The 26,816-nt window shown below is 39.5% G+C and overlaps 3 protein-coding genes across 4 annotated transcripts; 2 read left to right on the top strand and 1 right to left on the bottom strand.

The window, feature by feature from the left end:
- Positions 1-7,225: 7,225 nt before the first annotated feature.
- On the bottom strand, positions 7,226-10,642 carry LOC139296535 (proteasome subunit alpha type-4-like). The gene is made up of 9 exons (XM_070918997.1): positions 10,516-10,642; positions 10,048-10,074; positions 9,886-9,928; positions 9,290-9,452; positions 9,082-9,159; positions 8,559-8,647; positions 8,195-8,325; positions 7,829-7,952; positions 7,226-7,461 (listed from the first exon to the last, which is right to left on the bottom strand). The coding sequence occupies exons 2-9, from the start codon at positions 10,048-10,050 to the stop codon at positions 7,307-7,309; spliced, it is 786 nt and encodes a 261-aa protein (XP_070775098.1). The 5' UTR covers positions 10,051-10,074; positions 10,516-10,642; the 3' UTR covers positions 7,226-7,306.
- Positions 10,643-12,389: 1,747 nt separating this feature from the next.
- Positions 12,390-25,241, top strand: LOC139296617 (cellular retinoic acid-binding protein 1). Of its 2 annotated transcripts, XM_070919194.1 has the most exons (5): positions 12,390-12,396; positions 18,803-18,877; positions 19,939-20,117; positions 20,798-20,911; positions 25,119-25,241. In XM_070919194.1, exons 1-5 carry the CDS (start codon positions 12,390-12,392, stop codon positions 25,167-25,169), a joined length of 426 nt encoding a protein of 141 aa, XP_070775295.1. In that variant the 3' UTR covers positions 25,170-25,241. The 2 variants fall into 2 exon arrangements, with proteins under 2 accessions (XP_070775295.1, XP_070775218.1); XM_070919117.1 differs by lacking the exon at positions 12,390-12,396 and having other exon boundaries at positions 18,777-18,877.
- slc25a44b (solute carrier family 25 member 44b) lies at positions 12,835-14,132 on the top strand. Its single transcript, XM_070918877.1, has 3 exons — positions 12,835-13,477; positions 13,654-13,781; positions 13,919-14,132. Exons 1-3 carry the CDS (start codon positions 12,850-12,852, stop codon positions 14,108-14,110), a joined length of 948 nt encoding a protein of 315 aa, XP_070774978.1. The 5' UTR covers positions 12,835-12,849; the 3' UTR covers positions 14,111-14,132.
- Positions 25,242-26,816: the final 1,575 nt, after the last annotated feature.

The raw sequence follows: 26,816 nt of genomic DNA, 5'->3' as shown, positions 1-26,816 counted from the left end.
TCCATATTTTTACAGGCTCTTCAGCAGCAGATGAGGGCCAACTGCAAAACTCGGTGTGTTAATCAAGAGGAGCAATGTTAGAGGTGTTTGTCAGAGGACTTGGCTGATGAGCTTTTCATTTCACTTTGTTGTACAACAAGAGAGAGTAACCGAAGAGTACAATACAGCGAAGAGAAACTCGGCTGTGACGTTACGATAAATATGCAAACATTCATTTTTGTTTATTTGTTAAATCAAACAAAATGTTACTGTCATGTATATGTGAGTGAACTGGGCAAATTTCAAAGACACCATTTACAAATGATTTCAAGCCCTGTGACCTGCAGCAGAGGTCTCAGTAACCACAACGTACTGACTCAGCTGGTGGCAGTCGTAAACAGTGAGAAGACGACGGAGGGATATTCAACAGATCAGAACTCAGCGAGCATCACACCTCGACGACGACATAAACAAGGCTGCATGAATATTGAACTGCATGTTGCGAAAAAAACAAAACAGGCTTACTGATGAAATATATTGTCGTACAGTACATTACCTAATTTACCTCAAATTCAAATGTGGTGTAAATGGTAAAATTAGTATATGGAGATTATATGGAAATACTTGTTATGAAAGAAGTAATGGATCTGTCATTAGCAGTGTGGAATGTGACTAAGTACATTTACTTAAGTATTTCACTTAAGAACAATTTATGCTACTTCCACTCCACTACATTTAGTTCAGTGTTAGTTACTAGTTACTTTGCAAATTCCAATTATTAATACAAAATATAAATATAAATTATGATACATTATTATGGATTCAACTACCCGGCAGTATATAAAGTAGTTAAAATGGGTTCCACCCTTATCAACTGCAACCTTGCTGATGTAAACATTTATGCATCACTAATTATAATCCGGTGATTTAATATATGTCAGCATAATGAGTACTTTTGTTACTTTAAGTATATTTTGATGCTAATACTTCTGTACTTTGTGTGGCACTGCTACTTCCAGTATTACTTCCACCCCTGGTCATTAGATATTCAACAACAACATTTTAGATCTTTCATGGAAAATATATCTGTGTTGCATCACGTTGTTTTCCAGCTTACATTGTGTTAAAGTGGCGATGTGGAGCAACATACAGTACAGGCACAGTTTTACATCATGCTTGGCTTGTTTCCTGTAGACACAGCAAAGATTTAAGGCTGATCAAGGAGCTTTTAACTGGTCCTATTCACTCTTAACACACACACACACACTCTGCTGTGGCTCTCGCTTAGCATGCTACAGTCTGTATAGCATGTGAGCTATATTCGTTTCAGGGTGAGTGCTTTTACATAATCGACCAAGTCAGCAGATAACATGCCGATAAATTCCATCTGAGCCCGTAACAACTAGTCACAGCCGGGCGAGTATGTTTACATGTGCAATAGCAACCTGGTTTTGATCATATCCAGGATTTACTGTGAACCCAGTTTTGGTTTCTGGTTGTTTAGACACTTCTGGATCTACGACACTGCTGGATCTGGCCTCTCGATCTGATCGAAACGGACGACAAAAGCAGCACAACAATTAGCTTAAATAATAATTTCAGCCTGTATCATTACATGACTTTTCACCACATTGTGTATTTTACTGACAAACTACGTTGTTACCTGAGCTGTCAGTGATCAGAAACCTGGATGAGGTGTTTGAAAGCCATTATTGTGGTTTCCATTGGAATACTCCAGCATATCCTGGTTCATCTAATATTCAGGTTTATGAAATCAGGATATGATGTTTATATTCACAACACACAAACAGTACACTTCAAAACCCTGATCACGTTCAAGTGTGCATGTAAACACACTCATTATGTTCTTTTTTTGCTAAATTTGATCATCAGAAAATCATAGAAGCTAAATTCAGTTTTACAATGTATTATACAGTACGTGTTGTTGAAACCTCACAACAATCACACTGTGGATGTTTAAGGATTGTTTTGAATGGGGCGTAACGTAAAATGAGCGTGTCACAAAGTTTGACAGAGGTTGATGGTTGTTGGATTAAGAGCCTGACGGTGAACTTTCCGTGCCTGTTTTCACTACTTGATCGCCTCTCCACACAAAAGAGTCCGTCCCCTACAACCTTATTAGGTAAGCAGTGACAAGTGGTCATTGTTCCAAAACAGAAACAGACCGTCTGAAAGAACATTTTAACTGTGGTGAAAACAACACGTGAAAATGATGAGAACAGCCCATCTAAACAGGCTACAGTTTCAAATAAATAACCACTGACAATCATAACAAACCGCCTCTATGGTGTTTGTTTGAGACGAGCGACTTCTCAGTGCTGTGGGATGAAAACCTTGCGTCACCAAAATGTCAATTTTTTTTACAAATTTATATCAGCTTTACCACGTGTTTTTATTTTGAGTTTGTACAATCGAGGAGATTTTACAGGCCTGAGAGGTGTTTCCTGAAACCAGCAATGAGTGTTTTAACTTCTGTTAAAACAGGAAACTGACCAAAGTTGACAGAGTGACAACAACCATGTAATATTATTTCAAGGCCATGTAAATATTTAGCCCAAAAAATCTGACCATGCCAACATAGTGCACTGTACCACAAAACCTGCTATTATGTGCCAGCAGCAACAATAGCTTCATATACGTCCCCATAATAGGTCATATCAGCAGCCCGGCTTCTAATTACTGTTTACTGCGACTCGGCTCCATTTATGGTGAACCGTCTTGATCTGGTGGTGAGCAGTGAGTCTATAATCTCGAGGATTTGCAGGCTGCTCACAAAATTACTACCATGGATGAGAAGATGATTTAATTCCTGATTCCCAGTAAGGTCAGGATTTCACACACCAGTGAGCGGCCTTGGCTTTAAATAGGAGCTTGATGGTTAGCAGTACAGTCAGTAAGAGAAGTAATGTTGAATCCAGACACTCGCTCTTCTGGCTGCAGGTGTTGTTGTTCAGGTTACTAAGGTTACATTCTCGCTCTTCTTCCTTTCTTCCAGAGATTTGGGGGGTTTTAGCGTCCTAAGGGGCAGTTTATCGTTCATAAATGAAAATTACTCTTGGCACCGCATGTGTAACTTTTGATAATATCAACAATCCAGTATAATCAAAAGTCTGTTATTATGGCTGATATCCATAAAAGCTCAATGTGGATGACGTGCAGTTGGAGTACTGGGATTATTGTCCCACTTGACATTACTTCTCATCTGCATTATTATCCAGGGAACTACTGACTTAGTACGTAAGTCTGCAGCCACAAACTCACACACTTGATCTGACTGAGAGATGTTTATTCAGTTCAGTTGCTGAGTGAGTTTCTTAAATCAAGGCTACGACTCAGCTGCTTCTATTTTGTAATGAAGCTCAAAACTTTTTTAATGGATATAGTTTCTGTAGAGTGTGTCATTAATAGCAGAAGTATAGTGTAAGAGTTGCCGTTTCTATTGGCCTGTGTCACATTTTTACTGTACGGGCTTGTACTGTGGCACTACAATGCAAAGACGTTACAGCAAATACGTTACACAGTACACAGTATAGGTACTTTACTTGAGTGTTTCCATTTGGTAAAACTTTATTCTGAAATATTGAACACTGTGCTTATTTCACTTCAAAACATATAATAAAATAACACCCTCTGTTATAGTTTAAACTTCCCATGCAATAGATAAGGTTAGACCTAACACTATCTGCACCGTTTGCAACACTGCAGAATAAGTACTTTTGATACTTTTGAGTACATACTGTACTCACGTGTTAAAATCTGTACTACTTCATAAGGAACATGAGCAATGAGACACAATACTCATTAAAAGTTAAAAACCTGCCGGCGCCCCGTGGCCGAGGGGTTAAGATGCCGGCTCCAGTTTGTGTCTGACTGGAGACCTTTGTTGCATCTCTGCAAACAAAAGACCTATATTAAGTATTTAGTTTATTTTATTAAATAATAATAAACAAATACTACAGTATATTCTCATTTTATTTAATGTATTTCATTTTTTATTTGGTTTTGAAAGCATATTATAAAACAAGTATTTGTTCTCATCCCATGGAGACATTTTAGTATAATATATATAGTATAGTATAGTAGTATAGTAGTCCTGAGATAACATGGACACATAGACCTGGTACTGTATCAATACAACAATAAGTACTCAGTAAACAAACACATTAAGCAACAGTATTACTTAACGAGGAAGGCCAGCTCTTGAACATTTACTGGCTGGAGTTCAACATGCCGTGAAGCTCTTGTGCTCTTAACCATCTTAGACTCGCTGCCAGTGATATGTGGCTACAACTCTCGAGATCGGGATCAAGATCAAAGGCTTCGAAACGGCAGCAAGCCTCGTGTCATGTTTAGCCTCGTATGCTAACTGGTGTTTTTCCCCTCTGGGACTGAGGGAGAGATGGGACACTCCCCCTCGTTCCTGTCTGCTTCAGCCCCCTTATACTCCCCCTTTTCTCTTTCTTCACTCTTCCTTCCTCCTCTATCTCCTCCTCCTCCTGCTCCTCCTCCAGTGCTAGCAGGATAACATACTGCCTGCCTCTTGTTTGGATAAGTTAATGCTGAGATGTCAGCCTCGATTCTGATGTATACCACCTGCCTTGGCCTCCGACTGACCTCGTACTCCAGCTCCCACTGCAGAGACATTCCAGTGCTTTTCTGGGGCTGTGTTTACACTGCAACAGATTGCCCTGCTAACCCTATCTGCTTCATCACGGTGGACAGTGTTAGGCCTCTACGCCTTTAGTCCAGAGTCATCCCAGTACGCTTGTGTTGCTCTGAAGGAGCATGAAAAGAGCTGGTAAAAGCCTCAGAGATCCTCAAGTGGAAGCGATGTGTTCAAGAGTGTCAATATGACGTTTAGGACACGGAAATTGAATTCTTACACTATCCTAATTCTGCCAGATTTAGAGAAACTGGAAAGAGGGGAGGTCAGCGGACTGGACATATCTGTTTCAGGCTCAGCCTCAGGAGGGGAGGCCTGCAAGCAGCTCCAGTCATTCAGATGCCAAGATCCTCCCACTCAACACTGTGAGAGCTCATGTGAACACCATGACCTCACTGCGTCTGCCCTTTAAATGAATTAGTGCTGTTGATTTACAACTTTTATGTCCATGTAAGATCCTAAGCGAAAGATTGACGTCAAATGAAAAGAAGTTTTCATTTCAGGAGGCTGGCCAAGTCTTTATCTTGGAAGTGACTCAGATATCTCAGTCTTTAATGGGGCAATGTCACAGTTGGCTCGGAATAACCTACATCCACCATTTTGACAAAACCTGCAAAGCAAGCAAAGCAAATATTGCTCTTGTTGGAGCACAACATATTACTTTTTTCATTATAGCTGTTTTGTGATTGGTGGTTTGTCAATTTAGTTTTCAACTAGCGTTAGCATTAATTTGAAGGCTAGCTAACATAAGTCGTAAATGTAACTACCTAGTTTCCTTGTACTGATTCATTCATTATTCAGTAATAATTAATCCAATTCAATCTTTCTTGGAAGTGTGTTTAAACACATAGTGAGGGCAGAAGATATGTATTACCGCATGAATCACCAGTGTTTAATACATGTATTAACACTACAATTGCAAGCTAAGCGCAGTGTAATAAACATATTACTGTAACACTTCTAAAACAAATATGGACAACTAGGAAAAAGTCCACTTAGTCCACTTATTATTATAATTATACTGTTCGAAGCCTTGCTATTATAAATATTGAGTAGATTATGTGAAAATGTGAAAAAGTTGTATTCAGGAAAGCGTGTCTTCATGCAGGACGGAAGCACACCAAGGTCACGTCCACAGCATTGTTTCTGGGAATGTGTGGGCTCTAATAAACTGAGGAGGAGTTGATATTCTACAATTACACACAAATTACTCATGATGGGATTTCAAATGAATTCATCGATTTGTTTGACTCATGTTGGCAAAAAAAATGATAAAGATTTCAATCAAACAAAGGAATTTACTATTTCAACACCAGAATTATTTTCCTGGTGATGTGGAAAAGATCATCGTGTAGGGAGATAAAATGTACAGTCAAATCAATAAATTAAATAAAAATCAGAAAATTGAACTTATTGGTGGGGGAATCTGTACTCATTATTCATAAAATCATGGCTACTGCCCTGCATTCATGTAGCTGAAGCACTCTCTGTTGCTGTTACTTTAATCTTTATTTGGGTAACATGAATACTAGAATCGTGTACTGTACATTTCTCCTCAAAATCATTCCTGTAAACCGTCCCAGAACCGTGGGAATTTAAAATTGGTTGAGTTGAACCCCCTCTTGACCACAGTCTGTCTGTGTGTTTTATTGGTTTTATTATTTGACCAATACAAGATATCAGGAATATGTCTCTGCACAAGCACAGGATGAAAAAACGCTAGGCACAAAATTCTACGTGCTTAACCTCGTAGTGGCCGTGTCATGTTGGGTCCTGTATGCGCTACAGCATTAACAGCTGGTTTCAATCCAGTCGTGACCACCTACATAGACACTCACGTTCGCCACCTGCTTTTTGACTCAACAGAAGTCACCAAATGACATTTAAATCACAATCTACAACACTGCTGATTGTTCGTATGCAAATTTATGTTAAAATGTTGATCATCTTAATCATACTCCATGACATAATAACCTGCTTATCACTTAGGTGATCTATATGTACATATATTTATTATGTCTACATGTCAGTGAATCTGCATTGATCAGAGGTAGTGTTCATTTTTTTCTGTTCATCGATTGGATCAAATGTAACTACAGGCCTTAAACCAAAATAGTTTCTATTTTTCCTAATTCATGGTGCTGGCTCCTCACTATTTGGAGATAAAACACCTTGATTATGCATCAATGCTGTTATTCTCCAAGAATACTTGAAAGGACTTTTTCTTCCACAGAACAGAAATAGTTCAACTGCAATACATTTCATCAGTGATCGCCACCAAGTGGTAAGTAGAACAAATGACACTAAAAAGGGACTCAGCGACTGTGAGGGATGTGATGCTAACTGGGCCTGCACACCACTGTAAAGGTGCATCCACAGGACTGATAGCGCCATCATGTGGTGCTTTCACTCCATAACAAGTACACATATATCCGGCAACAAAAAGAAAAGCAGGACAAGCAGCAGATTTTCAACAGAATGTTTTGACTGAACTTTGTGAAGAAATGTGTAAATAAAAAGAGGTCCCTTGATTTCGTGACAAAGATACAAACAACACGAGAATCAGTTTCCAAACTTTTAATGTAAAAGACAAAAAAACAACACAGGATTTGGTGACATGGAGGGAAAGAATTGTTATTTTGCTCATTTGTCCTTCTCCTTCTGCTCCTTGTCCTTTTTGTCCTTTTCAGCCTTGGCCTCCTCAGTCTCGTGTCGCTTGATGAGTTCCTCTACTTCTTTCTGTTTCAGCACCTTGATTTTTGTTTTCCCGCCTTCTCGTGTCAGGGTGGCAATTTCCACTGAAACAGTCAATGCGATACAGCGTTGTGTTATGGTATACATCAAGCAGTAGCACCTGAAAAAGTCTTTAGCAACAAGGTAGTAAACAAATTCTGGCCATTAATTTCCAAGTGGCTGTTTTAGTATGTCTAGATGACTAGAAGACAAGACTTGAGAGCCCTCATATCATGACTGCTTCATCATTCTTTTATCAGAATTTGGCACTTGGCTGGTGTTCTTATCAGACAGTTTACACAGTAACACAATGCATGTATTTCCATTTGGACAGACAAAAGGTGATAAATTGCTCAAATTTGTACTTTCATTTCACATGAAACTGATCAGAATATGCAAGCACAACGACAAGAAAGTACTTCTGAACTTTACCTTTCTCTGCTGAGAGCTTGCTGACATCCATTGTTTTGTTGAGGACTTTGACAGCCAAAGCCAGAGCAGAGGACAGAGTCATCTCTCCCTCTTTGTAGTCCTGCTTCAACATGGACACTGCAGCCTGAGGCCAAGAAGTCAACGCATCAAACACCATACAGGGGAAGAGTATAGTAAAGATTTAACATGATACATAGATACTTTTATTTCTTCGACCGTTTTTGCACCAGTTTTGCACCATCTACAGAGAAACGTGTTACAACAGGACCCTCTGCTACCAGATCAAAAGCAACCAAGCCAAAACAACATCAGAAAAAAGGTCAATCTTAAGGAAATAAGTTTCATGATCTGTCATTTCAGACTTACAGCGCTGTTGTTGCCAATACAGGTTGCCTTCCAGCCTCCATAGTTGCCGCTGGGGTCGCTCTGGTACAACTGGAAGCCATAGTGTTTGTCCCAGCCCATGTACAGCAGAGAAACACCAAACGGCCTCTTACCTATCAAGACAAGCCACACAGCTGTTACAGAATGCCAAAATCCATCTGTGTTTTCAAGCTTGTTTACCAATATGACATCTGATCAGGTGTTATACAAATGTTTTGGGTCGACATCTCTAAACACGCACATTGTAACTGTTAAGACAACAGAATTTTTAAGTATAACAGAAGATTTATAATTAATCTGCTGGATACAAGCAATAAATTATAAAAGAGACTACTGTGCATCTTACCTCCAAACTGTGTGTACGCCTGCTTGATGTCACACAGGGCTGTCACCAACTGCTCACAGGGTATTGGCTCCTGGTACTGCAATAAATATCTGAGGAGAAATTAAACTGGTCAATGTCGGCTGGTGGTGAATGTGATAAATGGGTGGAAACTGAAGTACAAACATTTAGGGAAGTTATCAATTATCTGCAATTTAGATTGAAATTCAAAAGGCTGGCAGTCAGACATCATTTCAGTCCTGAGATGCTTCAACAAATCTACACTTACAGAACTGCATATTTAAGCTTTTCTGCGTCTATTTGTTTAATAAAAGTTGAAACATTATACTATTTTACTACTGTTTTCACTTTGTTTTTCAGTTTTTCATATATTTTAAGGGAACAAATGTCTGTATATCCATCACCTTGAGTTTGTAAATATTTACTAACTCATTTAAAACAAAAATTAACTGTCTGTAAAAGATGCTGAACATCCACAATGTAAAAGATGTCTTAAGGATTTGGCAGGTTTTCCTCTGAAACTCACCTCTGTGCAATTAGCCGCAGCTCATTTGTCAGTACATTAGCATCTGATGTGATCCCAGCAACACTGCAGGCCAAGTCTCTGAAAAAGATGATCACACACACGAGACCACAGTACAATGTTAGCCTGAAAAAAGGATGACTAAGCTTTTTATGGTAAGAATGGACCAAGTATTGGGTGCTGCAGTCCGTCTGTAGTTCAGTTCACTCACTCATTGAGCTTGTAGATCTTCTCAGAGAAGAAAACCTCGTCAAGCAGTTTGTGGATGTTGCGTCTCTCTGCTGCTAACAGCACTCCGTCCTTTGCTAGAATCCCCAGACATGTTCCAGCGTGACCGATCGCTTCCATTGCATACTCCACCTGATACAGGCGTCCTGTAAAACACAGCCACAAAGGTTATATTGATCATAACTTGGCTAGAAACAACTGAAACCTTAAAGACTTGTATATCTGAAACACACTGGCCAGTTGAAGGAGTTAAGTAAAGTAGTTGGACAAAATAACTGTAACTCAAGGTCCACTTCTAAGCTTTTTTCCACAGCTTTCAACTGCATGTCATGGCCTTCATCTGTTTTCTCAGCTGTCATTCACTGACGAGGGACATGATTGAAAGCTTTTAAAGGGGACTTTGAGTTTTTTTTAATTCTATGAAACTACTATTACCAAGGTCTAGAAAGAACTATAATATAATGCACAAGACATGTAAGGTTTTCATTATAATGTAATGGTGTAGGCATAATAATAGGCAACTTGGATTTCGATACCATTTCACTCAACATCATTTGATTAAAAAGAAATGAGACTTGCCCTCCGGAGAAAATATGGTTGTTCGGGAATCATATCTGCGAGACTAAACAAATAAGAAGAAACAGGTATTAGCTGACAAAAACAGGACTAACTGAACAACAAGAAGTAGCATATGTTTAACATGCATGAGAGATATTTGTGACAAGTACAACAACTACCTACCATTTTTTTCTCGTCACTGAAACAGTCCTGCAAAATACAACAGCAGTTATAAGATGATGGGACAACCGGCAGAAACCAAAGAGAGAAGAAGAACGTTTGCCTGTTTACCTCAGTTTTAATTTCATAGATACGGAAGTTAATCGGCTTCCCTACAACTTTGACTAATATAAACTGGTAAGCAAATCTCAGATCATTTATTTGCTCACAAGTTAACTCACAACAACAGTATGGGTCGTTTACAATCCACTTTTCTCTGTGCCTCAGTGCATGACAGCTAGCTAGCTAGCTAACTGCTGTTGAACAGAATGAATCTGCAATATCTCAGCATGCTAGTTCGTTAGCATGCTAACTAGCTAGTTCATAATAAAGAAAGTCCTTTGACTGGACACAGTCAAACTGTACTTGAACTCTAGAATTGTTGTGGAATAACACGATATTGTAGTAAAGAGTAAAACATAAATATATTACCTTGGTCGAAAAGGTCTAAGTTTGCGTAGTTTTCCACAGGCTGAGAGATCCACTACTTTCAGTTTGATGTTTCCCCACACAGACACCCGGATCCTGTTGCGGTGAGGTAGCGGCTCACCTGCGCCACCTATCGACGGGAGGACCGATCAATTCCGTGTTATTGGGTCCAACCAAAGATACTCCATCTCTGGTCTGGTTCATTGACAGAGTCGGAAAGTAAAGTACTTTGACGCTTTTACAAATGCACTATTTCATAAGTGCACTCACATTTCATAGAAAGGTTTGAATACTAATCAAATAAGGTGTAAAATGTACTTTACGAAAAGAACTATGGTACCTGAGGAAGTAAACAAAATAAGAATATAAATAAAAATAGAAACGATACAAAAATTGTATTATCATTCAATATCTCAGTATTGATCTCTGCAGTATTATGATACCTCATGTTCTTGTAATATATGTCTAAGCTATAAATACAGTATTACATAGACCTACCTGTGTTTACCTAGATTTGTTGTACAATTGTTCTCAATACTCTTCTATGCAGTTCCAATGAAGTACCTTGACATACCAATCCAAAATATCAATGTACAATGTACTTGCAATACCAATGTACAGCATTTTACCAGGAACTATCACAGTATATTTACAAATAGAGTGTGGTTTTAGTTTATTAATCTCCAACTTCTTAAGTTCATGGGCTCATGAAAAGTTGACTTTTTAGAGATGCGTCATTCTCACTGGGCACTGAAACTAGGATGATCTTATGATCTTTTATGATGCATTGCTGTAGATTAAACAACCAAACAGTAAGTAGTTACAATTGGCACAACCTTAAACATCCACAGCAATAAAATGCAACAAACACATGAATGCAGCAGGAATAATAATCCAAAAACATCATATATAACAGTAAAACACTGACAGGGAGCATTTTTCTGCATAATGAGTACTTTTACTTTACTATACTTCTTCCCCCACTGGTTATATGATGGATTTAGCCAGACGTGGTGTTTCCCTCCAGCCCTGGTGGTCGGCAGTAATGGGACAACTGAACGCATCATGAGGTGTAAAGTAAAAGAGGAAGAAGCTCTGCTGCGTGTCATTGGTTGTTTCAGCATGGCGTTTGAATGGGAACAGGAAGGTATCTGACAGTTAGCTAGCCGACTAGCTAGGAGGAAGCCAACTCTAACGTCGTTATAACATATTTAAGCAGCCGAATGACAATACTCAGAATTGACTATTTTTTAACCGGCTGATGACATGATGTTTTAAATCTAGCCGACATTACGGACATGACCTTGAAATAAACATCTGTCCTAAGAGGTAAGTGCTTGTTAATCATACCAATGCTAACACTACCTATATAACACAGGGCTAGCTCAGTGTAAACTAACACAAGCTTAACCCACACCAACATATCCAGCAGGCGACGACAGCCACATTTTATTAAACACCCGGTGTTTGTCTTACTTTGTTGGGATTCACACGTGTTATTACCTAACGCAGCTCCCGTAGCTCTCAATTGGCTCCACACCGGCCCGGGAACACGGTGTCCTCTGACCGGTGTTGCTACTGGTGTCAAGTACAAACTGGTGTTGCTAGCTAGCTAATGATGGTTAGCTACTGTGTGGCCAGAAAAGCGACATCTTTTTAAGAACACGGTCACAACACCGACATGTCTTTTTTTTTTCCTCCAAAGCTGGTCGGATGTTTAGATCAACGTAGTCAGCTTTAGCTAGCTTGCTAAGTTGTCTTGCAGCATGATCTTTGAACTCTCACTCACAGTAAACTGGAGATACCTGTTATTGATCAAGGAAACGTGATAGTTTCGCCAGCGTTAACGTTAACGTAGTTTCACTACATAGTCAGGGATGGAAAGTAGTCGGGTTTCCATTTAAGTTCAATCTAGTTTCCCTCATAAAACAGTGGCAAGCAGATTGGGAGAGCAGAGGGATTGGTTGGTAAGCAATAGGGTCGAGTGATATGGTGATGTATACAATAAGACAATGTAAATTTGAGATTTTTCTATACCTTTTTATACTGTGGTACCTATCATTTATTAGGCAGTTGTGGGACTTTAGGTCAAGGTAACAAGACTTGACAGGGATACTCATGTACTATTTCTGCCTCTGGTGTCCATTTACTTGCTTTTTTTCCCCCATCTGCATCCCATGTTATCATTAGTGGATGAAGTTTGTTCAGTTTTAATTGAGATGTCAAACTACCATTTGTATGTATGTCAAACAATGAACTTCCACACTGACCGTACTGTTGTTGTTCATTCTGTCAGGCAGGAATCAGTCTGATGAGGGGGCACCTACAGCTGGCAGGATGCAGCAGAAAAGGAACATCCAGATCATCGAGTGGGAGGACCTCGACAAAAGGAAATTCTACTCTTTCGGGGTGTTCATGACGATGACCATCCGGGCCACTGTCTACCCGGCCACACTCATCCGCACTCGGCTGCAGGTGCAGAGGGGCAAATCCCTTTACGGCGGCACCTTTGACGCCTTCTTCAAGATTCTGCGGTCGGAGGGCGTTAGAGGCCTTTATCGTGGCTTTATGGTCAACACCTTCACGCTTATCTCAGGCCAGGCTTACATAACCACCTACGAGCTGGTGAGGAAGTATGTCTCCCAGTATTCTGAGGACAATACTGTCAAGTCGCTGGTTGCGGGCGGCTCGGCCTCCCTGGTCGCTCAGAGCATCACTGTTCCTATAGATGTTGTCTCTCAGCAGCTGATGATGCAGGGCCAAGGGGAGCACCTCACCCGCTTTCGACTCAATTCTAACACAGAGAGTGGAAAGTCCAAGAAAGTGTTTGGCCAAACCAGGAACATTGTGGCTCAGATTTTTGCTGCAGATGGTTTCCGGGGCTTCTACAGGGGATATGTGGCTTCTTTACTCACTTATATCCCAAACAGTGCTGTCTGGTGGCCGTTCTATCACTTTTATGCTGGTAAGCGGCTGGAACTTATGTTTCTAAACTATAAAGCACTGCACTAATTGCACTTTCTCTTGAGCTTGTGTTTTATCTGTGTCTGTCTATGTTCCCAGTGCATCTGTAGTTAGAATGAATTCCACCAGTCATTGCCATGTGGTTAATCAGGTATCTTTATGTGTAATGTTCTACAGAGCAACTCTCTAACCTTGCTCCCAGTGACTGCCCTCATCTGATTCTACAAGCCATGGCGGGACCTCTAGCTGCTGCTACTGCCTCAACTGTCACCAACCCAATGGATGTGGTCAGAGCCAGAGTACAGGTATGTAGTGCATATATTGACATATTAGGGAAGCTTTTACTGTCCAAGAAAACAAAAGTTGTACTCAGGTGAAAGTTTCTGCTGGTTTGTGGTTCCATGTAATAACACAACATGTACTGTTTGTGTGTTTCGTTTAGGTTGAAGGGAGGAGTTCAGTCATTGAGACGTTCAGGCAGCTTATCAAAGAGGAGGGTTTCTGGGGAATGACCAAAGGACTGTCGGCACGCATCATTTCATCCACACCCACTGCCATCGTCATGGTGGTCGGCTATGAGACGCTAAAAAAACTGAGTTTGCGACCGGAGCTGGTGGACTCAAGACACTGGTAGAAGATACCTGGAAAGACACTATATGGACCATTTGTCATTTTAGCCCTCAAATTAGACTTCCTGTGAAAGCACTGGATGAAAGAAAGGTTTGTTTGTTTTTTAAACAACAACCTGGGGAACAAAATGGAATCAGGCCACTTTTAACACACAACACCTGTGTATAAGACATTGAACATGTATGTGTTCATACCAACATATTAGTCGCATATTAAATACCTGGCCATCAACATTCACACTAGACCCAGGTTCGTAGTCTGTTCGTGTCGCTGCTGAACAGGGTTGACGCTTTTTAGCGCAGTTGAAAGTGATGAAATGTGACGTCGTTTTAACACTGGAAAATGCAGACACATTGATGCAACCTTATAGGATTCAACCAACACACAAATCATGCTCTAGCATCTTTGCAGTGGAGAAAAAGTGGAACTGATTGCTGACAGAACAGCCACGCAGTGTTGGGCCCACATAAAAACCTGGTTTTGATCAGGGTTTGGAGAGAAATGTGTTATAACTGGTGATGACTCATTCAAATCAGCAGTAAACAAATCTTTCCCAAGTGTTTGTTTCCTTACGCTCGCCAACCTGCTTCTATGTCCGCTTCTGCAGTTCCTTTCTTTTGGCCTTTTTTAAATTGCTGCCTTCATAGTGTGTTCAAGACAAATATCTGCTTTTTGTTTTTAACTGCTGAATGTGCGTGAGAAGAACAGTAGGTATTAGAATATGTGTATCATGGCAGCCTCTGTGTTGTAGGTATATTTATTTTAGCTGTCCTGTACGCTGCACAAACAAAACAATCAAAATAAATGACAAATTTCTGCAGAACAGTACACACACACAGTACACTATTTTATCAACATTTTTGTACATACTACATACTATTATGCTGCCTGTCTGGCATTGTAGAAAATATTGCAGTGATCAAGCGGGTTATTAAACGGCTGATTTGGAGTACAGGTAACTACCAGGAAGTTGAGCATGTGAAGTATTTCCGTTGTGCTGAGCTGCCAGTTAAAACCTGAGGCAAGTAAGCAGAAATAATGCAGTTTCTCTATTGTGACAGTAAATGTTTGAGTGCAATAATGTAAATGTTTGATCCTTTTCAGCACAAAATGTGATTGTATGTTTATTGTAAATTGTGTCAATAACATGTCTTAAAAGAATGCATTATACCTAATTTATTTTATGACCACGGAACTTCAAAAATTCACATTAAGTTTGTTTCTCATTTGTTTGTTTAATAACGTTGAGTATTGTGGCTCATGCTCTTGGTTGCTTTTGTAATATCTTTTTTTCCCCCCAGATGGCTTTTTTTTAGGAAAGGTGATTATTTTCTAAATAAAAAGTTATTCAGTAAAACATCAGCTGTAGAACTGACTTGGATACATGTGACCTGAGATGATGTCCCGGCGGATATTTTCGGTATAGAGAAAGGTGAACGGTGATGGACTGTTTCAGTTTGAAGGCAAAGAGTTTGTGTAAATGAAGCCATAACATCCCAAAATGTTTTCTGAAGCTGCGTACACATTTGTTCAGGACATGCTAAGACGTGTTATAAACATTTAGTGGATACCTGATGATGAACTCTGTAGATTGACTTGTTTCTCAAACACATTTTCATGCAGTGACGCACTCGCACTTCTTCAGGGTAATCAACTAAAACCTGCAAGCCTTGTGGGAGAGCAGGGTAGCAGCGCTAACTCCTGTAACATGATTGACTGCAGTCTGAAAATTTAATTATTCATTTTGATTTTCTTTGCACTGTTAATCTGAATCACTGATTAATCTCCTGTTGTAAATCAGAGCTCGACTGTCATGTACAGAATACATTTCACACCAGGCGTCGTCTCAGTGTGTCTTGTTTCTTTTCGGTCAATAAAACATCAATCAACGATGTCAGTTTGTGTTTTTACTGTGTTACAAGCGGAATGAGCTGCTGAACCTGCAGGAGTTTTGTTTTTTTTTAAAAACAAACATTTTAAGTAATTGAAAGAATTTGATTAGCAAATGTCCTGTCAAGCCTAACTGATCTGTGATCATTTCAGAACATCAAATCTCAGTCTCTTCAGAATGAAGTAAATGAGCCTAATTAGAGCCTGACCAATACACATTAAAAGCTGATAATGACATTAATATTTCAGTGTTAAACAAATGATTATATGTTAGCCAATATATAACATTTTTTGCAGAGCCCTTAAATTTGGTTTAGTAAAAAATGTACTGAATGAAACATTTTCCAGTTGAAAATTAAACTTGGCATCGCTCTCTGGTGGACTGAATTATAATGGCTAACCTGATCCTCGTATCTTTGGCATCTCCGTACTGCAATTTATTGTTGATTAACAGGCAATTTCCGATATATGCCGATATTTATTTGTCTGTGATGAACTGATATTGGCTGATATATCTCCCTGTCTGATTTATTATTTTCTATAATGATCAAATATTCTGTGAACCAGTTTGGAAGGTGCTGAATGGTTTTCACTCTTTTTATTGTCTATGTTTAATCTCAAAACCCCCCAAACACTGATTAGACATTAATAAAATAAAGGTCAGGCTTTAGTAGAATAAATGAATAACTAAATAAATAATGGACCAAAGAATTAAAAAGTGATCGGAGGGATAATATGTCTCTTAGGTGTCTGCATTATATTCAAGTTTAGCAGCATGTATGTAGGAAGAGGCTTTGTGTGAACTCATATTAACTATAACGTTAACAACCAACATGTCAATATTCTGCGTTCCTGTTGTCCTCTGGGAGTTCATTGTGCAGTTAAGAAGGTCTGGGAGGAGAAAATGTATCCATACATCTTATTGAAGGTGACACCAAAGGTCATATCTCATTATGTTAGTGAGGTAATAAGAGGAAAGGATGTACTGAGGCAAAGTCAGCTTGGTATAAATCCAGTAGTTTTCCTTTTTGAGGATTCTGGTGCTTGTCATGATATTAGAAAAGTATATTTTCTAATGAAGTACAGGAAATATATCCAGTCTTTTGTGATAAAACTGACTTTATGTTGAAATCTTTGGGGATTCAGTTCATTGTGATGTACTACACTTTCTCAATTTTTCAAAATACGATAGTGAATAAAACATTAAATTGAAACATACAAGATTTACCTTACTGGAGGAATAGCTGCATATGAGTGAAAAACACTGCCCTTCTAAAGTTAAGGTTAAGTTTAACTCACCAAAAAAACATTTAAAGCCATAAAAGTAGCTGACATAAATGTTAAAAGTCCTATTTTTAAACAGGGCAATAGATGGCAGCAGACAATCCTCTCACATCCCACATTGTCCCCGCCAAGCTTGTCACAAATCCTCAAACGTTCACTTTCCCTCTTGGACATAAAACCACCCAGAGACCAAAAGACAAATCTACTGATGAATGAAACAAACAAGGAGGCCTGGTGAAGACGACGGTGGAGCCTCTTTGAGCTGACACTCCATGGTGGGATGACGGAGTGCCCCCTGTTCTGCTCTATACATTAATTATCAAGTGGTGTCTGGAAGGCACTTTGTCAAAAAGATAGATGAGGGGCTGTCAGAGAGGGAACAAATCTGACTCGGCCGCTGTTAGAGGAAGGGCCTCTCATTCTCATGGGATGTAATGGAGGTAGCTATGTGTGTGTATGTGTGTGTGTGTGTGTGTGTGGGATAAAAGGTGGGATAGTCAAAGCACTGAGGGGATCGATTGTGTAATCTTTTTTGCAGCTTTAGTCCAAATTCTGAGATTTGAAAAGCAGCAAAGGACAAAGAAGTATCAGAAAGGATGTCTCACCTTCAGTATTAGAGAAATGATTGAGACTGAGGTTTACTGGAGATTCATGGTGCGTTTATACAAATATTTCATCTGTAAAGGATAGCTTCACCTTTTTTATAGTCTGTCCTAAAACATGCCCATATGTTCATTGAAACAGTTTTCAGTTGCTGTAATTGTTCCTCGTCTCCATGCTGCCCATGAAATTATACGCAAATCAAGTTTTTCCAAAAGCTGGTCTGGGTGTTACCATCAAATGAGGTCTGTGGGTTTTCTATAAAAAAGAAGTTGCTGTTGAATTTTCAAATGAGCTCTACAGGCTAAATTCCATTCACCTCCATTGTATTGGGGTGGAGGACAGATATCTCAGAGACGGATATCTCAAAACCTGTGCAAATAAAATCAAAACTGTCTGCACGGCTACATTCAATCGAAGGTAAGTGAGAAAATGTTTTTTTTTGTATTTGAGTGAACTGTCCCTTTAAAACGAGGTCCCAAACCCTCCAGATAAAAGGAAAAGTAGATGATCCTCTATTCAGCTGTGGGTGCCAACGAGAAATCTGTGGGAAAAAAAGACACTTAAAGGCTTTAAGACTAAATATTTGTATAAATGCACCATTAAGTTCAACTAAACCTCAGTCAAATCAGATGACTGATATTTCAGATGAGGTGAGACATCAAGACCTTCCAACTCTAATAAGAATAAACCATTAAGAACGTGTGTGTGTGTGTGTGTGGATGTCTGTAAATGTGTGTGTAATTAATGTGTGGGAGGGGAGGCGGAGGGGCTTTGGTCTGCTGTGTGGGATCACTGCACACAGGGAGGAGAGAAGGAGGGAGCACAGGGACGGACGGAGGGAGAGAAAGAGCCAGAAGAAAGAGAGCGGAGGAGACAGACGGCAGGAGGCGAAGGCTGACACACTGTCAAAACCCCACAGGAAAAATGCCCAATTTTGAAGGCACCTGGAAAATGAAAAGCAGCGAGAATTTTGAAGACTTGCTCAAAGCCCTGGGTGAGGACAGTTTACTCTTTTTTTTCTATGAAGGTTTGAATGCATTTTAGTGAGAGGGGGTTTTCAAAATGAATACAGGTCTATTATTATCTGCACTGTATTATCTGACAACCATACCTGGAATACAGACTGCAATCAAGGTTTCTTTTGAAATGCATGCAGAGTTGACTGACTGAGTGAATAGTTTTTTGATTTTCAGATGTAAAAAAACTGCAAAATGCATCACAGGTACATTTGAGGTACAAATTGGAGACTATACATAGATTGAAAGCATTTTAGATGGCAACATTTGATCTTGTCCACCACATTTTCACCGATCCAATGTCTCTAATTTTAGCTCCATAATAGCACAGGTTTTTCCTGCAGTTTTAATTGATTTTCATATGGAAGTATGGTTGCAGGAGACACATTTACGCGGAAGCTGCTTTTTCCAAAGTGGAGTACAACTGGTTTTAATTACAAACTGCATTTGAGAGGTGGACCACGAGGAGGATGGATGGGAAACAGACTGAAGCGTTCTCTCATCTAATTATTTGCACTGTAACTGAGCGACAGAGAGGGTTAATAGCTTTTTCCACTCATTTGGAGGACAGACTCTATCATGATCTACAGGAAAGCTAAACAAAGCAAACGGCACCAGCATTCCTCCCTCTCATCACCTTGTCACTGCACCCTCCATATTCGCAACATCTGCTGATAACAATCTCAGTTGCAGCTGCTGGAAGATCCTTCTTTTAATATGAAACCTTTTTTTTTATAGTTATACTGTATTATCTTCCCCTGACAACTAAAAAGTGATTTGTTTTCACTGTGGCATGACTCTGCTTCTGATAGATAACTCTACCTTTATGCATTCTTAGGGTAAATAAGCCAAGTTTCATCTCTGAAAGGAAGACAGAAAAAATGTGACTCAACTCAATGTCAGATGATAAAATATGGGGAAAGTTGGTCTAATACTTAAAGGCAATAGGTGGTAACAATCAGTACATGGTGAATCTTATCCATTCAGCCCTACTTCATCTATATGCTGTAGGCTCACAGGTACGTGTACGTGTTTTCAGGTGTGAATGCGATGCTGAGGAAGGTCGCAGTGGCGGCTGCGTCCAAGCCCCATGTGGAGATACGGCAGAACAGCGAGCACTTCTACATCAAGACTTCCACCACAGTCCGCACCACGGAGATCAACTTCCTCATTGGAGAGGAGTTCAATGAGGAGACGGTGGACGGGAGAAAGTGTAAGGTAATCTAATTAAACAGCACATGTATCTATCAATTCATCAACTGTATTTCTATCTATGAATAAGTAAAAAATGTACTTCATAGACGGATGATGCGACTTTGTTGCCTCTTGAAATAAAATCAAGTCTTGGGAATTATCATGAAGGTAAATTATAACGAAGCTGGCTCAACTAACAAGACTCAACTCTCTGCAAGTTAAAGGGGGACCACGACGTTGCACTTTCAATAAATTGCGGGACTTATGGGACAGATTAAACAAAGAATGGTTCCCGACTTTTAGTCCCTAGTTTTGGTCAAACTCCAAAACCACTAGAGTCTACATTTCCCATAATGCAACTCATTAGTGTCTTGGTCCCTGTTAATATTATCAGGGTTATTTTGTAAGACAGAAAGTTCCTCCAGAGCCACAGATAGCATTACACAGCACAGGCGGCGTAGCGTCCCTTTAAGTCTCACGTTTTACTGAAATTAAGGGAAACTGGTGCAAGGAAGTCGTTAAAAACTCAAAAACTGTAACTTAAAAAAAGGGGGGGGCTTTAACACGCAAAAGACTCCCTTGCAGAGTGACGGGACAGAGAGATGAACACGCAGTCCCCATTGATCTCTCGTCCATCACTGTGCTTTAGTGCTTGACATGCTGTTAGCCAGGTGAAACCTCATTAAAGTGCTGCTTTTCGACAGAGCTTGGCCACTTGGGAAACAGAAAACAAGATTTACTGCAAACAGACTCTACTGAGCGGGAATGGCCCGAAGACCTTCTGGAGCCGAGAACTCAAAGGGGACGAACTCATTCTGGTGAGTCGTTTTTTAAGTTTACTGTAACTCGAAATATGGTGGCAGATAAGAAAGACAGTGCAGCTGTAGACTCAAATGAATCAATTCTATAACGCATCGATTGCACTCAGATATAATCACATTTTTAAGCCTGCCACCTCTGTAACCCGCATGTATCCCCTTAAAATAAGTAAAAAGGTCTCTCTCCGTTAGCTCCCAAATACTCTCATCCAATCAGCCTGAAGACGGATATCCACACAATGACTCCCATTTCCATCTGAAATCTCTCTGCAGATTTATGAACAGATGTTTGGATGTTTCGCAAAGTGGGACGAGGTGTCAAATTTGGAGGTCGCTGTCTTTAACCACCTGGGCCATTCTCTGTTTTTCTACTTCTCTTTCTACAATAAGAAAACAAAGGATTGGCTGTAGGGATGGTCCTCAATTGGCAGTGTGGCGTAGCCTGTCCTTAAAGGAATAGTTTGACATTTTGGGAAATGCAATGAGAAGGTTGATACCACTCTCATGTCTGTACAGTAAATATGAAGCTATAGCCAGCAGCCAGTTAGCTTAGCTTAGCATAAAGACTGAAAACAGGGGTAAACAGCTAGCCTGGCTCATATAAAGGTAACAAAAAAACACCTACCAGCCATTTTTAAGTCATTTTTCATGCAAATATGACAAAAATCATAGGTTTAGCATCACAAATGTGAATATTTTCAGGACTGTTGATCAGATTAGACAAGACATTTGAAGATATCTGCTTGGAATTTGGGGACTTGTAACATGCATTTTTCACAGACCCAAGGATTAATTGATTACATGACAATAATTGTTAGTTGCAGCCCTAGTTTCTGTATGAACAAGCAACATATATTCATATTTAGCGTACGGACAGGAGAGCGCTATCAACCATCTCTCTGTAAATTAAACATATCATCAGTCATCAGAATCGCAGCAGAAGCAGAAACCAAAACTAGGCCGATGGTCAAGAGAGGCCATAACTGGGTGGTGACACCAGATGTGAAAATGTTTAATGATCTGGTCAATATTTTTCCAGATAATACGTAGTTCCTATGAAATGTTCTGAACTCCCATGGCCATTTGGAGACGCCATCCATTTCTCGTGTTTCCCTTTTTTGTTTTTGCCAAATGAGGGTGTGGATAAACATGCCGTTACATGCCTGTAACTGTGAGACAGCACATTATCATGATGCATTGCTTTTTATTTATTATTCTTTCAGACGTGATAAGAAAATCATATTAAAATAGAGGTTTTCATAAAGGTTTTTCTTTCATTTCACGTTGGCTGCATGATCCACATGAATAAAAGTGACACAAAAGGCTGAAAGCAAGTTAATTATTTGTTACAGTTTGCAGCAGCACCTTTTCAGAGGCTCCACGGGGAAACTTAATCTAGATTTCAAAGGAATAAATTAATCGCCATACGTTTGTTGTTAGACTTTGTGATCTTCAATCTGAAACACGTCTGTCTCCAGTTCCTGGCAGTTTCACGATCACAAAGACAAAGCAGTTTTTTTTCTGTAAACATCTGCTTGGATTTATTGGCCAGATGGACAACAAAGCCGAGTCCAGTTTGGCTGTGATGGAGATCTCCTCTTTGCAGACTGTGACTCACCTCTGCAGAGAGAACATTCGAGAGAGGCCATAATTTGGACTGAATGCAGGTTTTCAAACTGGGAACAAAGCTTAGAACAGGATCAAATCTGTTTTTATTCAAGATAAGGGTGTGTACGTCTGTCTATGTTGGAGTGATAGGCTGTAATCTGATCGGCATGTGGGATTGATTCTTTGGAAAAGTTTTAATGCGATACCAGAGGAGGGAGATGATATATTCTGTTCTGACACAAACACAACTCCCTCATATTACATCTCAATTAATGTGTTGTTCTGGATGTTTCTTAGATTTTAACAAATATTTTACCAATGATCTGGAGGCAGAGAGCAGCAGCTGTACACCTCACATCACCTTTACAAACATGACTTCAAAGAGAAATTTACCTAACGAATACAAAAGTGTCTCGTTTCTATAATTACCAGTTAAGATTCTGATTTCAAATAAACGCAAATTGGCTCAGAATAACAAAGTTCTTGATCATATTGTGAACACACACAGATTTGTTAAGTAACAATACCGTGAAACCTCCATAAAAAGATTCACAGTACTGGCTCCATGTACTATGGTCTGTATATCATTGTGGTTACTTAATAAAAAGATAGATATAGATAAACTTCTCAGTAACATTACAGCAGCGTCTTCACAGACTTCATGCACTGCTGAATGCTGAACGGTGGTGATGATAGGCTGGTTTCAAACAAATTCAAGGTATTTACTGCAAAAGCCTATAAAGTTCAATAATAAGCCACTATTTTATTCTATACTTTAAAGAATATTCTATATACTAATATCGACAGTGCACCATTTTGGAAGTTATGGCCAAGAAAAACTTTGTTTCCCCCAGTAACGAGGAGCTCCTCCATGTATGCACTGCCATTTAGGGAGTTAAGGATGATTGTTGTCTGCCTATTTAATTATACTTGCTTTGTCATTTTTGGGGAATATAACACCACCTATAGCTTTGTAAACTGTGAGTTGCTGTTGGCGTGTGGTAGTACCAGTTCAATATTCTGCTGCTAGTAAAGACGCTCGTTCGTCTACACAGTTCACTCTCCTCTCTGTTCACAGAGGATTGATCTTTCAGTATAAACAGCAAAAATGCACATAAACTTGAATAAAAGCACTGGCCAGCATATGAGGAATGGAGTGGAGCTTAATGAAGACAACATGTGGTGGTTTACTGCACTCACTGCGATCTAAGATGGGCGGACTATAATAACCATTTGGAGAGTCTGCAGTAAAAAGGGGACGAGGATAAATGCGTGAGAATGAAAACCTACTCTTTTACTTGTCCACGCGAGGAACCTCATATACTACCTTTACATTTCAAGGCAATAAATATTGATTTTTAAAGATTAATGCAGTTCTACATCGGCTACTTTATGATGGGAGTGGAGCCAGACGAAATTGTGTGGCTGTGATGGTGTCGGGGGGGGGGGGGGGGGGATCCAAATCTGTGTGTCCTCCTGTGGGCTTTAATTGGTCTCATTGATCATGCTGTTGAGAAATGCCAATGGACCCTGGTGTTACCTCCAGTTAATGTCCCCCTCGGCATCGCGCCACGTGCCAGATGGAGTCGTCTCAGCTCCATTTTTCACATCGCCGGCCTGTTTCCCCGTCCCACCACACTGCACGGCCCAACATAATGATGATGTGTGGCGCTGCAGTTGGCCATAATGCTACGCCCCCCCCCCTGTGACTCCCATAAATCTTTGGACTGGGACACACCCACCCCTCACCCGGGGCATCCAATGATTCTTCTCCATTTTCATATCAGCTTTTGTCACGTCTGCTTCATTAGCAGGCAGCAAATTAAGATCAAGACATTAGCCAGCATTTAGGCAATTAGTGGTGGAAACGTAACAGAGCAGCAGAAAACATGTTATAAGAAAGAAATGTACAGACTACAATATGTGTAGTTCTAAGCTCTGAATCTAAAACTGAACGATGAACTAAATTGCACTTATTGGTAACGTTTGATGCAATATATGTCTTTAGTATTTGTTTTGTTGCTTGGTTAAATGTCGTTTTGTTATGTATCAAATGTGGATGAGAGAAACATGTATAGGGACAATTACTTCAACTGCAGTCCATTACAGGAACACACAGGTTCTTCTCCACTTTTGTCTGATCAGAAAGGCATCGCCCATTTCAGACAGAGCCAGAACTTAATGAGCTACGATTGCAGACAAACTTGAAGTTCTCCCTCATTTTCATGGTTGTCACAACGCTCATTTTCTATGGTAATTTATATTTCTAAATATAATTATTGAATTTGCCAAAACCATTTTAAAAAGATGATGGTAACGTTGTTTTATATACTTATAGACTGGAACTGGAAACTACCTCAGACACCATTGTGTTGAAGGCAAGAAAGCAGAAAGTTGAATAAATCATGGTGCACTGTGTTAAAAGAGTCAGAAGCCATGTTGGGATTTTGGTGGACTTGCATTGAGGCCCAGACGGCTCTGAACCTCGCTCTGTGTTCTCAAAGTTAGAAAATGACTTCAGAGAAGTGCTGCGATAAGATACGACTGCGGATGGAGTGATAATCTGATTTTCTTTTTCTCCCGCTCAATCTCGTTTCAGATCTTTGGAGCCGATGATGTCGTGTGCACACGGATCTACCTACGAGCATAACTGAAGATCATGGCCTTCAGTTCAGATATCCAACAACAAATAATCGTTCAGTGTCTTTAGTGTCAATGTGAGATATTTTACATAAAAATCAACATCTCAAATAATCTGTTTTCATGAAAATCACAATTTCTGTTGGATATTACTCCTGTTTTCCCTTTCTGTATATCATTTTTCTAGCATTGAAAATTAAAAACGCTTTTACATCGTTCAATTTATGCCTTAGATCTTGGGATGGTATGATAGAGAAAGATGGCAAAAGCAGCAGTAGTAGTTCACACACCAAGAGTTGCAGATATCAGCTGAGGAAGAACTCGCAGACTGAAATGTTTTTCTGTACTGCAGATCTTTTTTTAAGTTGCCCGTATCACACAAATATGATGGCAGAAATGAAAAAAACAAAACAGGTCAACTGAGTTTCTGTCCATTTAAACGATAGTTTAATGCCAAACACCATACTAACACTCATGTACAACATCATAAAAGTCAAGAGAAGAGACACATTAAACGAGGTACAAACGATGTCTTTATGTACAATCAGCTCCGCGGGACTTCCTGTGATATTCCATATTGAAACACAGTAAATATAAAAATAAAAACCCAAGTAATAAACTGTTCCAAGATTGTCTGTAGCTGGTTCTGTTACTGACCATCACCTTCAATGGAGTTCTGGAAAATGGCCGGCAGCTTCTTTTTATTTCATTTTGTTTCCTTCTGCCAATCTGCACTTCTACACTGAACTTTTGGTGCGTTTGCTTCCTGCTCATGTTTTGATCCGTACGTGAAAATTTATAAATCTGACCGTTTTCCTAAAGTTAACGTTGAGAAAAAGGCTGTTGCTTATATGTCGATTTTCCACTGCGAAACACTCTACAGCCTTTAGTGAGATGGATATCTTCCCATCCAACCTTAACTACAATATCTACAGGGCCAATTCCAGTTTTATGAAACAAACTGCAGGAGGGAAAAGGCAATAAAAATCCATAGTTTACATCCCTCTTTTCAGGGAATACAACATTCACATTTGTATTTCAGCAAGAAATACAAACAGATAGCTTTGATAGACTGAGACTAAAGGAATTATTGCTTGCTTGTTTTCTTAATCCTTAAACTGTACACAAGTCACATGGCTGACATTCACGTATAGACCTACTATACATCAGTCAGTCGGGCATAAAAAATAAACACAGCTCATGTACACTTTTTATAGGTGATACATTGTGAGACCACTGAACCCGTCGAACAGATTCCAACCATTTGGTAAAGTTTAAATACAAGTAAAACTCGACAGTACTGTTAAGACTTCAGTACTATGAAAAACGGACATATATTTCTGTACTTTCAAAAAAAAAAAAAAAAAAAAAAAAAAGGAGAAATTGCTGCTCAGCTACATTCAATCATCTTAAAACCACGAGTGACACTGAAGCCAAAGACTGAAGGTAGAAAGGGGTCAAAACATGTATAAAATGGGTAGTTTCTCTGCTAAACAAAGACTTTAAAGACAACACATTCAACAGACCACAAAGGAAAAAGGTCTCTAATTAACATCCTTTGGTAAAAAACAGGTAAAAGTTTTCATTTTCTAAATAAACCTGTCTGCAACCTCTAGCTAAAGATTGATACTATGTGTGTTAATGTACGCTACACATC

The sequence above is a fragment of the Enoplosus armatus genome, chromosome 1 (assembly GCF_043641665.1).
Source record: "Enoplosus armatus isolate fEnoArm2 chromosome 1, fEnoArm2.hap1, whole genome shotgun sequence".
Taxonomy (NCBI): domain Eukaryota; kingdom Metazoa; phylum Chordata; class Actinopteri; order Centrarchiformes; family Enoplosidae; genus Enoplosus; species Enoplosus armatus.
Note: the sequence above shows the minus strand (reverse complement) of the source record. Positions and strands in the feature narration are given on the sequence as shown.

What these genes read in the sequence shown, in the direction of transcription:
- LOC139296535 (XM_070918997.1), bottom strand. An exon ending in AAGATCTACAAGCTCAATGA is followed by an intron (nt 9,160 to 9,289) that starts GTGAGTGAACTG and finishes CATCTTTTTCAG; the next exon opens with AGACTTGGCCTGCAGTGTTG. An exon ending in GGCGTACACACAGTTTGGAG is followed by an intron (nt 8,326 to 8,558) that starts GTAAGATGCACA and finishes TTGTCTTGATAG; the next exon opens with GTAAGAGGCCGTTTGGTGTT.
- LOC139296617 (XM_070919194.1), top strand. An exon ending in TGGACGGGAGAAAGTGTAAG is followed by an intron (nt 20,118 to 20,797) that starts GTAATCTAATTA and finishes GCTTTTCGACAG; the next exon opens with AGCTTGGCCACTTGGGAAAC. An exon ending in AAGGGGACGAACTCATTCTG is followed by an intron (nt 20,912 to 25,118) that starts GTGAGTCGTTTT and finishes ATCTCGTTTCAG; the next exon opens with ATCTTTGGAGCCGATGATGT.
- slc25a44b (XM_070918877.1), top strand. Translation starts at nt 12,850, where the DNA reads ATGCAGCAGAAAAGGAACATCCAGATCATCGAGTGGGAGGACCTCGAC. An exon ending in GTTCTATCACTTTTATGCTG is followed by an intron (nt 13,478 to 13,653) that starts GTAAGCGGCTGG and finishes AATGTTCTACAG; the next exon opens with AGCAACTCTCTAACCTTGCT. An exon ending in TGGTCAGAGCCAGAGTACAG is followed by an intron (nt 13,782 to 13,918) that starts GTATGTAGTGCA and finishes TGTTTCGTTTAG; the next exon opens with GTTGAAGGGAGGAGTTCAGT.